Source organism: Meles meles, chromosome 5, assembly GCF_922984935.1.
Source record: "Meles meles chromosome 5, mMelMel3.1 paternal haplotype, whole genome shotgun sequence".
Taxonomy (NCBI): Eukaryota; Metazoa; Chordata; class Mammalia; order Carnivora; family Mustelidae; genus Meles; species Meles meles.
The window spans coordinates 119,094,140-119,108,312 of NC_060070.1; the positions used below are offsets into that span (position 1 = coordinate 119,094,140).

The 14,173-nt window shown below is 47.4% G+C and overlaps 1 protein-coding gene across 4 annotated transcripts in view; it reads right to left on the bottom strand.

The window, feature by feature from the left end:
• Positions 1-729: 729 nt before the first annotated feature.
• The window catches only part of BRPF3 (bromodomain and PHD finger containing 3), a 34,777-nt gene continuing 21,333 nt past the window's right edge, over positions 730-14,173 (bottom strand). For 2 of the 4 annotated variants that reach the window (XM_046004997.1, XM_046004998.1), the window contains exons 10-13: positions 12,276-12,373; positions 8,660-8,757; positions 4,435-4,589; positions 730-3,100 (exon numbers count right to left, since the gene is read on the bottom strand). In XM_046004997.1, the coding sequence (XP_045860953.1) occupies positions 2,917-3,100; positions 4,435-4,589; positions 8,660-8,757; positions 12,276-12,373 (535 nt within the window). In that variant the 3' untranslated portion in view covers positions 730-2,916. Of the gene's footprint in view, positions 3,101-4,434; positions 4,590-8,659; positions 8,758-12,275; positions 12,374-14,173 lie in introns of those variants that run through there. The other 2 variants (XM_046004999.1, XR_006818321.1) reach the window with 2 other exon arrangements.

Below are 14,173 nucleotides of genomic sequence, written 5' to 3' on the forward strand. Positions count from 1 at the left end.
TTGTCCCTGGGAACTCACCCTCTTCTCTTCAAGATGTCCCTTTCCAGAAATGCTGGAGTCATATATGGCCAGTGAGAGAGGGGGGCTGGTACAGAAAAGGCCAGCATAGCCCTGAGATGCTATGGAGCCCACCAGGAAACCCTTGGCCAGATCCTTGTCGCGGGATTCTGATGCCATTACTTGGCTGGCTGGCCTTGGACAAGGCTTTTAATCTTGCTGATCTGTTTGGTCATCTGCAAAATGAAGACCAGGTTGGCGCTAGGATCCCTTCTGGCTCTAAAAGGAGCCACGCCCACCTTAGGCCTGTGTGTCCCAGCTATCTATAGAATGGGGACAGCAACAATGACAGGAGACGTGAGCATCCTCTAGTCTCAGATTTGGCAAGCTTGGTAAACAGGTGCTAGAGACACGGGGCTACATATCCTGCTGCATGAGGAACAGATGCTCCCGAAGGAACAGGGCCACGGGAAAGCTGAGCCATGGGCCGGTAGGCTGGACCTTCCACAGGACTGAGAGGCTGGTGCTATTTGGGAGGGATACAACGTTGGAGCCCACCTTCACACCCCTCCCGGGGATCCTAGAGACAGTCAGAGCCCTTTCCAGCTGGGAACCTACAACAGCTAGACAGCCCATTCTTAATGGCTCCCACCTTCTGAGGAGGGGATGAGCTACAGAAATTAGGAAGCGAGGGATGGGCCCCCACGGACAATACCAAACACAGCACAGCAATTACTGCCCATTAGAACATTTATTTCTCAGAGAGAAAATAAGTTTCAGACAGTCATATTATAGTAGGTAAAATTAACTTTTGTATTCTTTACAAGCATAGATTTTTCTCTGTTTATTACCTCTCTTATACCATCTGTTATAAACAATTCTAGAAAGCAAATAAAGTCACTTTCTACAATAAATAGAGCATCGTGTGCTTCACAGCAGACGCGACTGAGACACGTAGGCCCCGAGCCACAGCAGGATCTGAGCCGCTTCCCATTCTAAAAGAGCAGTTTTAAAAATAAGACTCAGAGAGAGACTGAAAGAGTCAAGGAGCTTGGGGGAAGAAAGAGACTAAGAAAAAGAAGGTGTTCGGGGGAAGAAAGAGACACAGAGAGAGAAAGAGAGAGAAAGCCCCGAGATCTTACAACACAGGTTGAGACAAAGGTCACAGAATCCACAGCTGACCAACTACCTGGGGAGAAGGGGACGCATTGGCTCCTTTAAACAAACCTGGGCATTTAAACTGTGTGCATTTAAAACACTCAGCCACACAACAGAGGACTCCAGTAATGGAAACTATAGGCCTCAATAATTTAGAACAGTATTTTACAATTATATACACCATGTCCTTCCCTAGCCATATGCTGTATTGTATTTTTATTATTGTACAAAATCCAAAACCCCATCCTTTATGTTACAGAGAGTTTTGTTGGTTCCCTTTTAAACTCTGGCTCGTGTCCCAAATGTATAAGAAGTTGTGGTGGTTGGTTGGTTGTATTTTTAAAAAGTCGAGTGTGTAAAAATGGCAGTGATCTCCCCAGTGACTTTGTTTTGTCCAAAACTCCCCTATGAAAAATTTAAAACAATTAAAAAGAACGTCAGATTAAAAATCAACATGGCGATCAGTGGCCTGCGACCTGGCGGCTTTGGTGCTTAAGAGGTGAAAAAAATCATCCAGAGAATAGACATCGAAGCCTCTGAAAGTTGTGTTGGTTTGTCAGTCAGCATTCCCCGTTTCACAGTTGTTGTTTTTTTTTCCTTCCATTTTTGAGAAGGTGAAGGTGGGGAGGGGAGTTGAAAGGAGGAGAGGGAAGAAGACAGAGAGTGAGAAACAAAAGCATGGTGTCCCCTGGAGTGCGGGAGCGGGAGCAGCAGAGGCTGGGCAGGGCAGAGCGCAGGCAGGGGGCGGCTGGACTGTGGGCCCCACCATCCATGGCGGCAGACAGTGAGGCCCACAGAGACAGGACAGGAGGGGTTCGCGGCAGACCCAGCTGAAGAGCACGGATGCACCCCACAACCCTCGCCATCCAAGTGGACGGATGGACACTCGGCCAACCAGCCTGGTCTGACAGGAGCCCACCAAGCCTCAGCCCGCCACTCGGCACACAGGGAGAGGGGAAGAGGGGCCTCGCCTCGGTCAAGGGGGCCAGCCTTCAGAGCCTGGCCCCAGCTGTGTGTCTGCAGCAAATACGGGTCGGGGGTATGTGCTGGTGGAGGGGTCACCCGAGTGGTAGGCTGCCCTCTGTCCTGGGCCCTGAGGAGCCAGGCGGAGGCACCCACCTAGCATAGCAGCTGGCCTCAAAGGGAATGAGACATAAAAAGAAGAAAAAAAGACCAGTTTGGTGGTGGTTTCTGTCCATTTGGCACAAAAGAAAGGAAAGGGATATGGGAAAGAGAGACGGCACTGGTGCAGAAGATGGGACAGGGAAGAGGTAATGAGAACGGGTGATGAGGGGAGAGAGGGTGAGCTCCGCGAGTTCCCCTGCGGGACCCTCGTGTATCCACAGCACCTCTGGGGTCAATGTCAGAGCCTCACTTGCCCTGAGGCGTAGTTAGCTGGGAATGGGGAGGAAGAGGCCAGGCACACCTTTGAGAAAGAGCCTAGGACCTCTTGCGTTCTGGGCTCAGGTCCATCTCCTTGGCTGGGCCTAAGCCTCACAGCTATTTCTACTTCTAACTGGTTCTTCAGTGGACTAGCCCCTGAGCGAGCTCAGGTGGGAGTTTTTGGCACACAGCAGGCCCACCAGGGGAACCACACAGTTGGTCAAAACTGGGGCCTTGCCCGTGGGGAGGACACAACCCAGTCCCTGGCCTGCCATGGAGGGGGGAAGCTGCCGGCCATACGACTGGCTAGGGCAGGAAGAGGCCTCTGTGCCTCATGGAATAGAGGCGGGACAGGCAGACACAGGCCGGGCCCTGCCCTTACAGGTAGCTGGAGGTGACGAAGGAGTGGGGCCCCCGGACCCGGCTCAAGTGGATCATTGCACGGTCGTAAGCCACCTGCACTGACTTTCGGATGCTGGTCTTGCGGCCTTCCAGCATCTTGAGCTTGTCCACGGTGTCTTCCACACCCAGGGGCAGCACTTTGTCCCTTGGAAGCCATTGCCTAAAACACAAGCACAGTAAGAGGCCTGGGGTGTGGTGGGTCACATGAGGGGGCTCCTCTGGACCATCCTCCTAGGACAAGTAAAGCCAGGGGAGGCGACAGAACAGGAGGAGACAGACTGGGACACTTCAGGCAGGAGGTCTCCAAAGGACCTGCTTTGTAGCCAGGCCCTTCCCTGAGCCCCACTCACTCTGCTTAGGGCTGTCAGGACCCGGGAGCCAAGAGAGGCCCATATGAGGGTTAGCCCTCACCCTGCCTTGGGACACCAGGGAACTATGGCTAGGAACTGGGGCTGATACCAAGAATCAATGATTCCTTGGTGGCAACCACACCTGGAGGTGGGGGGAGTGTGTGTGTGTGTGTGGGTGTGTGTGTGTGTGTGTTTTTAAAGATCCCCAGGTGAATCTAACATATGGTAAAAAGCTAGCCTTTGAAGCCAGATCATGGTTTGTATCCCAGTTCTGGCTATGGGGTCTTAAGTTTCTGAGCCCCAGCTTCCTCGGCTGCAAAATGGAGTGGAGGGGTTTGATGGAAGATTTAATGAGGATTAAATGAGATTATGTATGTAAATCAATTTGCATAAGGACACGGAGTAAACAATTAAGGGTAGCTATTACTACTTGGACTAGGTAGTCCTACCTCCTCATTCTACAGAAGCAGAAGTGAAAAAAGTTTCCTGCTGCTAAGAGAAATCTTGAAGGACGAGTAAGCCCTTTGCCATGGACCCTGCACTGCTCAGAACCACTCCACCTCCACAACCCCCCACCCCGCCCCAGGACTAAGACACACATGCCCACATCCATGGGGAGGCTCTCAGCTGAATCTTCTCCAGGAATCACCCTCCACCAAGGGAGCTACCTGGACCAAGGTGACCCCCCCCGACCCCCACCCAGGGGCAGCCAGCATTCAATGACTAGTTGACACGAAGATACAAAGGCACAGACCCAAATCCTGACATCGCTAACAAGCCCCCCAGCTCTCGAGCTCCCCTGAAATCAGCGGAGGCCTCTGTAGCAAGTGTGACACTGTTCAACAGGTCCCTCTGCCCAGCTCTGCATCCCTCATTCTCACAGCTCTCCCCAGGAAGCCTCCTGATAGAAATCTCCACCTCAGGGTGTTTCCCAGGGAATCTGACCTGAGACACTCCTCAGTTACTATTAACGCACCAGGGGCAGCCAGCTGCTGGTAATGCTTCACCTTATCTGGGTGGAGGTAGGGTCATGGAATCCAGAGCCCTCCGTGGACCTCCCCAGCATGGCAGTGGGTGCACAGCCTCCCAGTCGGGCCCGCAGCGCACACACTGGTGCAACCTCCTGGTGGGAGCACCCACTCACCAGGTGCGCTTGTTGTCAAAGAAGAGGACAAGGAAGAGCTTCTCTCCAGCCTCGGCCTGTTTCTGCTCTCCCAGCTTCAGCACATCCAGCGGGGGGACAGGGATGGGGACACCATTGTGCAGGAGGCCCTCCCGGGGCATCTTGGGATCGATGATCTGGAGGCAGGAAAGAAGATGGCCCTCAGCTGCGGGTGGAGGGGGTGAGCCGAGCATGCTGCGCCAGGACTCCCTCCTGAACCTGCCGCCCACCAAGCGATGCAGGGCCTTAGCCAGGCCCACAACCAAGTGATGAAGGGGGCTGACCTCTTCTGTGACCCCCCAGAACCCCAAAATGGAAGTCTCAGCTCTCCTTTCCCAGTTCATTGGCCTAATCCTCTAGCCCTGCTCAGTCAATTCTTCCAATGAGTGAGCTTGCTCCATCAACCTTTGGGGCCCAGAGCTGAAACAGAAGCAGTGTGAATCCGGGGGTGAGGGGAGGAAGTGGGGGAGGGGACACTGGTGTGTGTGTGTGTGTGTGTGTGTGTGTGTGTGTGTGTGTGTGTCAGAATTGAGGGGGTATCTGTGATGTCCAGGCCAGACTGGCAAATTCATTCTTCCCAATGTCCCTTAGGGGGAGTAGAGGCCATTTTTGCCCTTGTCAACTTCCCTTTAAAACCTTTGTAATTCCGGGGTGCCTGGGTGGCTCAGTGGGTTAAAGCCTCTGCCTTCGGCTCAGGTCATGATCCCAGGGTCCTGGGATCGAGCCCCACATCGGGCTCTCTGCTCTGCGGGGAGCCTGCTTCCTCCTCTCTCTCTGCCTGCCTCTCTGCCTAGTTGTGATTTCTCTCTGTCAAATAAATAAAATATTTAAAAAAAAACAAAAACCTTTGCAATTCATATCAAAGGCTCCGGGGCCTTCCTAGACACCACCGCTAGGAAGGAGCTTCTGCAACAGCATCAGGGCCCATCCCTTTGGTTCTACCTAGCAGAGGCCTGGCTACCCACAATTTTCCTGACGACAATCTGCCTGCTGTGTGGACTAGGTACATTTGTGGGCATCAGAAAAATGCTTTAAGACTGAACTTGGAGGGGTGCTGGAGAGGGGAGAATGATGTGGCTAGAAAGAAGGGCCACCGGAGGAATTAATGCTCGGGGCTGCAAGCTCCACAGGACAGGGGCTCTGCAAGATGCCTGGTGGCAATGACAACTGTGACCTCTAGCTCTAGGAAGTACTGACAGTGACCAAAGCTCCTACTTATTCACACATCAGCATCTTATTTCATCTTCTTACTGATGCGGAGAGGTCTGCTGACAGCTAGCTATCAGCTGACCGAGGAAAGCACCAGACACAGGAGGACATGGCTGGCTGAGGCCACAGTGGCTTGAGTCTCTGCTGCCTGCTGCCCTACACAGACCTCGTTTCCAAAGCAGTGGGTGGATCATCTCTGTGTGCTGAGGCCAGATGGGCTTGGAAATGTACCGAGGAAGCAGCTTTCTCCAGAGATGGAAAAATCTTAATTTCTATACTCTGTCCCAGGGGGCCTGTTCTCATAATAAACTGCTCTGGCTGTTTACCTTTGGGTGTCTGCCAGCTTCCCTACTTCCCTCTCAAGATAAGCAGCTGAAAGCAGGTGTTTTGGTTAAGAGTGTGCTCTAAGGAAGAACCACCCCTACCCTGCCCCCAGCTGTGCAGTTTGGTCAAAACTATCTCCCAGCCTGTCTGTCCCCCCTGGGACAAAGCTAAGGGTCTTAATGAGAACTACCACACAAGCCCTACTGAACTTCCTCAACTCAACAAGAAAGAGGGGCCACTCTTCACTAAAGCCATGCTGGTTCCTGCCTTGGAAAGGGAGGGAGGAGAGCGGGCAGATGGTGAAAAATGCCACCCCCAACCCCTGCCCCGGGCAGAAGCAAGGTGGGAAAGTAGCCCCTCAAGGAGAGCTCTCCTCCCTTTTTAAAGAAGATGCAGGCAAATATGTCCCAAAATAACAAACGATAGACCATTCGCTCAAATGTTATGCAGATATAAAACAACAGTGGCTTGTGATACACTTTAACACATTATCTAATAAACGTCTACATACACTATTATTACAGCCTTACTACATAAACAGAGACAAGACATGATGCAAAACGCTTACAGCTGACATGCTAGAATGGTGGGGTTCCTGCTACTTTTCCAAAACTTCTATAGTACAGGCACATTATTTTATAGAAAAAGACTTTTTTTTTTTTTTAAACAAGAGCCAAAAAAAAATTTGAAAACCGTATATTCATTATGGACACAAGTACATATTTAAGAATGCACAGGAGAACTGGGAGAGCGTAAACCAAAATAAAAACACAGGCTGTGTTCAGGCGGTGGGTTTTCTCAGGTGGTGGCTGAATTTATTTTAATCATGAAAGAAAATGTTATGATAAAGAAGATAATTAAAAAGGGAAAAAAAGAGACTAGTTTTAGACTTCTGTTGTTGTTGTTTCTGCACTGTGAGACTTAAAAAAACCAGTAGCAAACCTGTACAGCTTTAAGCACTTCCTCGGCAACTACGCTGGGGTCTCAGTGACAACAGGGCATAGACCCTAGGCCCAACTCCTCAGCAGCTGGATCACTGCGTGGATCACCCCCACCTGCCACTCCAGGGGGAGTGAGGTAGGCAAAAGGCATTCCAGTATGGCCTCCCAAGTTGTACAACCTCTTAGAGCTGTAGCTTCCTCCAGCCCAAAAGGGTCAGAGTTTCTGCCTTCGTGACCTTAAGAAGGTGCTATTAGACCCAAAAGAACCTTGAGAAGCCCAGAACCCTGTATACATGCAAGCAGTTGGCAGGGTAGTTCACAACCCTGATTACAGATCATCTGGGAAGGTTTTTACAAAATATTTACAGCCAGAGGCAGCTGGTGGCTCAGTCAGTTAGGCACCTAACTCGTGGTTTCAGCTCAGGTCATCATCTTGGGATTGTGAGATCAAGCCCCACATAAGGCTCCACACTGAGTACGGAGCCTAAGATTCTCTCTCTCCCTCTCCCCCAATCCCTCTCGTGCTGCTCTCTAATAAAATTAAATTAAATTAAAATTAAGAAAATATTCATTGCTTAATTTGGCCTTATTCTCACTGGCTCGTTCTGAGATGGGGCCTCAGTATCCGTATTGTTTAAAAAATTCCTCCATGATTCTGGCATGCCCCAAAGGTTTAGAATCACTATCTTCCAGTGCCAGATGGACATTACCTCCCCAGTACAGAGGGAGCTCTAAGAAATAACAATCAAGGTGATAAAAACGGAACTTTTAGCTACTGCTACTATGGAAAAAATGAGAAATTTTAGCTACTACTGGTGGGAGTAGACACTGAAACTAACTTTCTAAAGGGCAGCTTGGCAATTTGTATCAGAATTTTGCAGAGACCTTGCCCCAAGAAGGCACCTCTAAGAATTCACTGTATAGAAATAATCAAGATGTGCACAAAATAAAATTATAGTCATGTTTACTACCAGCTATTTGTCATAGTGAAAAACTCAAAACAACCTAAGTGACCAACTAAGGAATGGTTAAATAAGGTACATGCATACAACTGAGGATAATACAGTCGTTAAAGTGATGTTGATAAAGAATGTTTAATGGCACAAGACATGCGTGTTCATGGTACACTGTTAAGTGAAAGGGAGGTTAAACAGAGTATGATCTCATATTTATGCATTTAAAAAAAAGCTGAGTGGCTATACACCAAGAGGTAATCTCCGAATAGATGAGACTGTGGGTGATTTTGAACTTAGTGGCTCAAACACAGGCTTTGCCATTACACATGTTGAGCCTTGGGCTCAAATTCCAACCCTGCTATTTAATAGCTAGATGACCACAGGCAACAGGCAGACCCTCAATTTTCTTCCCCACAACATGAGAAAAACCATACCTTCCTCAGTATTTCAAGAATTTGCATGAAAAATGTTTAATAAATTCTCTACAACAAGCATACATTACTTTTATGCATAAGCAAATAAATAAATGCTATTAAATCCTTATGAGCCCAAGTCTCTGTCTTCATACTTTTACCCTATTTTGAGTGCTCCAAGCTGGGGACCTTGATGGGTTGACCCACCCAGGCTGGGGTAAAACCTCCCTCTCTTCTGTGGCTAAAGGCATCCTGACCCCCACCATACTCTGCTGGCTTGATCCAATTAGATAAGCCCCCAAGGCAAGACAGGGGCCAGAACAGCCCAGGGGAGGGAGAAGAGTGGTGTCTGGGGCAGACTCACCAAGGCAGGGTAGGAGGGATAGCCTCGGCACTTGGCCCACACCAGCTCCAGGGGCTCCAGGTCTCCGCGGTCTTCAAAGGGCATCAGGAGGCTTCTGCCTGGGGGTGGGGGAGGGGAGGAGACAGCACCCAAAGGGGACTTGGAATGGTGCCCAGGAGGCCTGCCTGTGGCCTCCATTTGACTGGGGCAACCCAGGAATGAGTCAGTCACATCCCCTCCACCCTTCCTCTTCCCTGGCTTTTCCTTAGTTCTTACGACTAGACCAGAGGTCGGCAAACTTGTTTTGTAAATGGCCAAACGATAAATATTTTAGGTTTTACAGTCCACATGGTCTCTGTTGCAACTACTCAACTCTATTGTTGCAGCATGAAAACAGCCACAGATATTCTGTAAAGGAATGAATATGGCTGTGTCCCCATAAAATTTTATTTTTAGGCACTGAAATTTGAATTTCATGCAATTTTCATGTGTTACAAAATATCATTCTTCTTTTGATTTTCTTTTCAATCATTTAAAAATGTAAAAACCATTTTAGCCTGCAGGCCCTACAAAAAAACAGGCAATATGTTAGTTTGCTAACCTCTGGACTAGAACCCTAGGATGGTATTCCTTGGAAAAACATGACTGCTTCATCACCAGGACCCCAAGAAGAAGAATGACAATGCAACTTGACAAAACCACAATCTGCTCTCTGGGCCTCCCTGCGTGGTGAGCCTCCCAATAGGGGCTTCATGGAAAAAGATGCCTGGGACAGACATCCCAGGAAAACCACTTGATAATAAATGAGTTCTTTCCGACAGGGCCACGCCTGACCACCCAGGTCACCTGGATACACAGGACTCAGCAGAGCCTAGCAGGTCTGCAGGTCCCTCGTGGACATGCTTTTCTCAGAATCTTACATGGTGTCCCACTCGAGGCAGGTACCACATCTCTCCAGCTTACTCTGTTCTACACCTGATGCGCCAGCACACGTGGACGGACTTCACAAATGCTCCTAAACAAAAGGAGGAACCTCTCTTCCCCTCCCCACAGCTAGAAACTGAGAACTCAAGGTGACCAAGTACAATCAAGGAAAAGGCCCCAGACTTTTCCAGACTGGAAATTATATTCCTAAAGAATATTATCACCCTCTGGGCCCCTGGGTGGCTCAGTGGGTTAAGCCCCTGCCTTCGGCTCAGGTCACGATCTCAGGGTCCTGGGATCGAGTCCCGTATCGGGCTCTCTGTTCTCTGCTCTCTACTCGTCAGGGAGCCTGCTTCCTCCTCCTCTCTCTCTCTCTCTCTCTGCCTGCCTCTCTGCTTACTTGTGATCTCTCTCTGTCAAATAAATAAATAATTCAAAAAAAAAAAAAGAATATTACCACCCTCATTTATAATTTAAAAAAAAATGTACTACTAATAATGAGGTATTGTTTCTTTTTTAAAGATTTATTTATTTGAGAGAGAGAGAAAGAAAGAGAGGACATGAGCCAAGGAGGGGGTGTGCAGAGAGAAAGGGGAAGCACTCTCCCTGCTGAATAGAGAGCTGGACACAGAGCTTGATCCCAGGACCCCAGGATCATAACCTGGGCTGAAGGCAACCGCTTAACAGACTGAACCACTCAGGCACCCCAGGGTATTGTTTTTTATGCACTGGGTCAAAAGCAGTAACAACAAAAGGATAAAATCTAATACTAAAGAGGAAGGCTGTGGGGAAACTGGTGCAATCACACACTGCTGAAGAAACTGCAGACCAGTCTAATCCTTAAGAATATAATTTGGCAGGGGGCACGTAGGTGGCTCAGTCGATTAAGCATCTGACTCTTGATTATTGCTCTGGTCATGATCTCAGGGTCCAGACTGAGCCCTGCATCAGGCTCCATGCCGAGCAGGGAGTCTGCTTGAGAGTCTCTCCCTCCGCCCCTCCCCCTGCTTGCATGTATGCACTCTCTCTCTCTCTCTCTCTCACTCTCTCTAAAAATAAATAAATCTTAAAAATATATATATAATTTGGCGGTATGTCTCAAGAGCCATTAAAAAAAAAGTATGAATCATCTGCTTCAGTACATTCCTTCCGTGGGAATGTATTCAAAGAAAAATAACTTTAAAAATGAATAAAAGGATTTTAAACAAAAATACACATTTACTACATTATGTATAATGTTGAAAGTTGGAAATAACTAAAAGTCTAACAATAAAAGAGTTAAGTAAACTATAATGCACTGATTGGAAGGTACGCTGTTCCACTAATATGAGATAAATAAAGATCGTGTCAACATGAAAAAAGTATGAGAGAACGTTGAAAAATGCAGAAAATGAAATGTTCTGGATTAACATTTTGTTAAAAATGTGCCTCAAATAAACAGAAGGCCACAGAGAGAAATGAAGACAACTGTGTTAAGGTGATGATGGGACATCAGAGGGTCGAAATTTTTAAATTTCCTTTGGCATAATTTTATAAGTGTATGGTTCTAAAAATAAGAGTAAAATGTCACTACCAGAATCACAATGTAGGTGCCAATCCGCTGCCAGTTTTGTGTTAGATGCTGATCCAGTTCATCTAGACAGGAGCCCTGCTTTCTGGGCACTGACAGTCAGACAACAGTGAAACACACAGGCATGCATTCCTCAACACACGTATGAGAAAGAAACTGATGCTAAGGAAAAGTAAAGCGGTTGGGAAAAGGAAAGAAGAGAGGCCCTGACACCTGTGTGTTATATGGAAGCTTCACAGGGCATCCAGAGTGCACCGCCCCGCCGCACAGGAGGACTGCACAGAGATGGACTCGGAGAAGAGCCCGCCCTGTCCCCACTCCACCTGAGCACCGACCAGACCTCTCCTATGGCCCTGCCTTGTCCTGTTCTTCAATCCCTCGGTCCATGTATGTCACTGTTTGGACCAGCCGGGGTAGAATGTCTCATGATGACGGGGCTGGAAGCACTGGATCCCAGGAAATCCCAGGGCAATGTATGAGATTCAGTGATCCAGGCTGTCACTGATCACTCCAGTGAGGGCAGAGTGGCAATGTCTCTGGAAACTACAAGTACACACTTCTCTCATGTACAGCAGCTCCACTTCTCTACAGAAGTGCGTGCTCCCCAGTGATACAAAATGATCTGTGTACAAGTTGCTCACTGATTATAACAAAGAAGTGAAAACAATCTACATGTCCATCTGCGAAGGACTGGCACTCCTAGATAATGGGACATCAAGCAGCCAATAAAAAGCACAGAAGCATCTCCAAGATATACTATTAACTGAAAAAAGGCATGGTTTAGAGGAACACATGTATATTAGCTTCTCTACGCACTCTCCTAAATATATGCATAGGTCTTGGCTTATAAAAATTTCATCTAGGGAGACACAAAAGAAACTGCTAGCAGTGGTTGTTCTAAGGAAAGGACCCCTGGCTTTTCATTTCATTTTGTACCTTTTTGATTTTTGTTATCATGGGCATATATTACTATTCAAATTTAGGATGAAGTTCAAAAAAAGAGTTTGAATGGCCTGGGAGGGGGAGCCATCTCCATGCCCGTGCCCAAGAGTTTTAGGAGCTACAGGTCTGGCTGCAGCCCACAGAGCTGGTTCTTTGGAAGGCCTGCCCCCTCTCCCCAGATCCACCAGTACCGCTCCTCACCTGAGCTGCTGTAGTCAGAATCTCCATTTACACCTTCCAGGAAGGGGACTCGAGATAGGGCTGGCTTCCCACGGCTGCGTTTGGGGGGCGTCAGACCACTGCATATAGACCAAGAAGGCAGAGGGAGCAAAATGAGCAATTTCAATGACTAACACATCCACTACTGCTCTCTTATGTCTGAGAGGAGGGGAGCTGCAAAAACTCTTCAAGGAGAATAGTTTCTTATCTTCCCCTAATAACTTGCATTAACCCACAATATGCTTCTGACCACAAAGTTCCTATGAGGCTTTGAGGGACCACTTCATCCGTGTGGAAGGGCTCTGGATAGAGATAACCTGCTTCCTTGCCCAGGGACCTTGGCCTTCACCCAGAGGAAAGGTCACTTCAGGCACCTGTCAATCCTTCCAGGGTTTAGGCAGCCTAGTCATGAGGAGGGCCAGTCTCACATCTGTCCAGAATTCTTTTACTCTGTGATTCATGCTGCTTCTTTAGAAAACAATTTATTTTTGAGGTACAAAAATGTGCCTCTTCCCCAAACTTTCTATAAAGGACATATCTTACTTCCTTAATTAGAAAAGACATTTTTTAATTGAAAAAAAAATCTACTTCTCATTTCCACTTTGTGTGTGAAGTTTTTCTTAGACAGAGATAGATTTTTTTTTAACAAATAAGACCAATTTTTTCCCACATGGTTATTGCAAAGAAGTTAAAATATACATATATATTAGACAAAGACTAGAAGGTACTAAAGCAAAAATGAGAATGGTAATATCAGAGTAATGGTATACGTGGAACCCACCCAAGCATCTGTATTTTTAAATAGCTCTCAATCCAATTCTAACGTACACCATAGTTGTGAGCCTCTGGGCATGATGTAGCCAGGGTTTGTTCCCATCCAAACAGTGAGAAATATCACTCCTATATAATTTTTTCAACAAAAAAGAAATGCTTAAAAGATGGGGCACCAATCTGCAGAAGAGTAGAAATGCTTAGGACACCCCAGTGGGATAAAAGGAGGCCGGCATCAGGACTGATTGGAGAGAGTAGGGTACTCCTGTTTTACTGAATCAAAGCTGACTTTATTATAGTCTAATTCAGAAAACCTTGCACAACCAGAACCCAATGAATCCTAATCCTTCAGTAACTGGCAGGTTGGTAGCTTTTTTTCCCTGCTAGTCAAAATTAGAACCTGTTTAGGAAAAAAAAAAAAAAAAAATTAACACCCGGTTTACATTTCGGATTCAGTTCCCACTCACCCTATAAAAATCTGCCACTGGGCTTAGAGACTCTGAGGCCTCTCAAAGTTCCTACCATGGATCTGGGGAGACATCTTCAAATATGACAAAAGAGGGCACAACAGAGAGGTTAAGAGAGAAACTCTGGAGCCAGACTACCTGGGTTCAGAACCTGGCTCTTCTATTCATGCGTTCTATGACGCTGAGCAAGTTATCTACCCTCTCTGAGGCTGGTGTCCCCATGGGCTGCTGTGAGGATCTAGTGCATTAATACACAGAAAGCACTCACATACCCAGTACTCAACAAATGACAGATGGTAGTTATATAACAAATACTATTATATGAAGGGCAGTAAATTTTAATTTCTCACTTTAAATATTATAAACTACTAATGTTGTGTACTATCAAATGATGAGCTCTGAGGAAGAGCTCAGTAAAAGATACAACAAAACTAGGTCCGTGTATTCCTGTTTCAGAGAAAAGCACAAGTGACCCAACCTGGCCTGCATTTCAGCCCTCTTCCCAAGTTACGCAGATCTAAGCAGCCAACCCAATCTATAATTACTTTGTTTACTGGTCTAACACTCATCTGTCCCTTCTGAGAGATAAGCTCCATTAGAACACATCTTATCAGTACTTATAACAATGCCTGGCTTGAAATA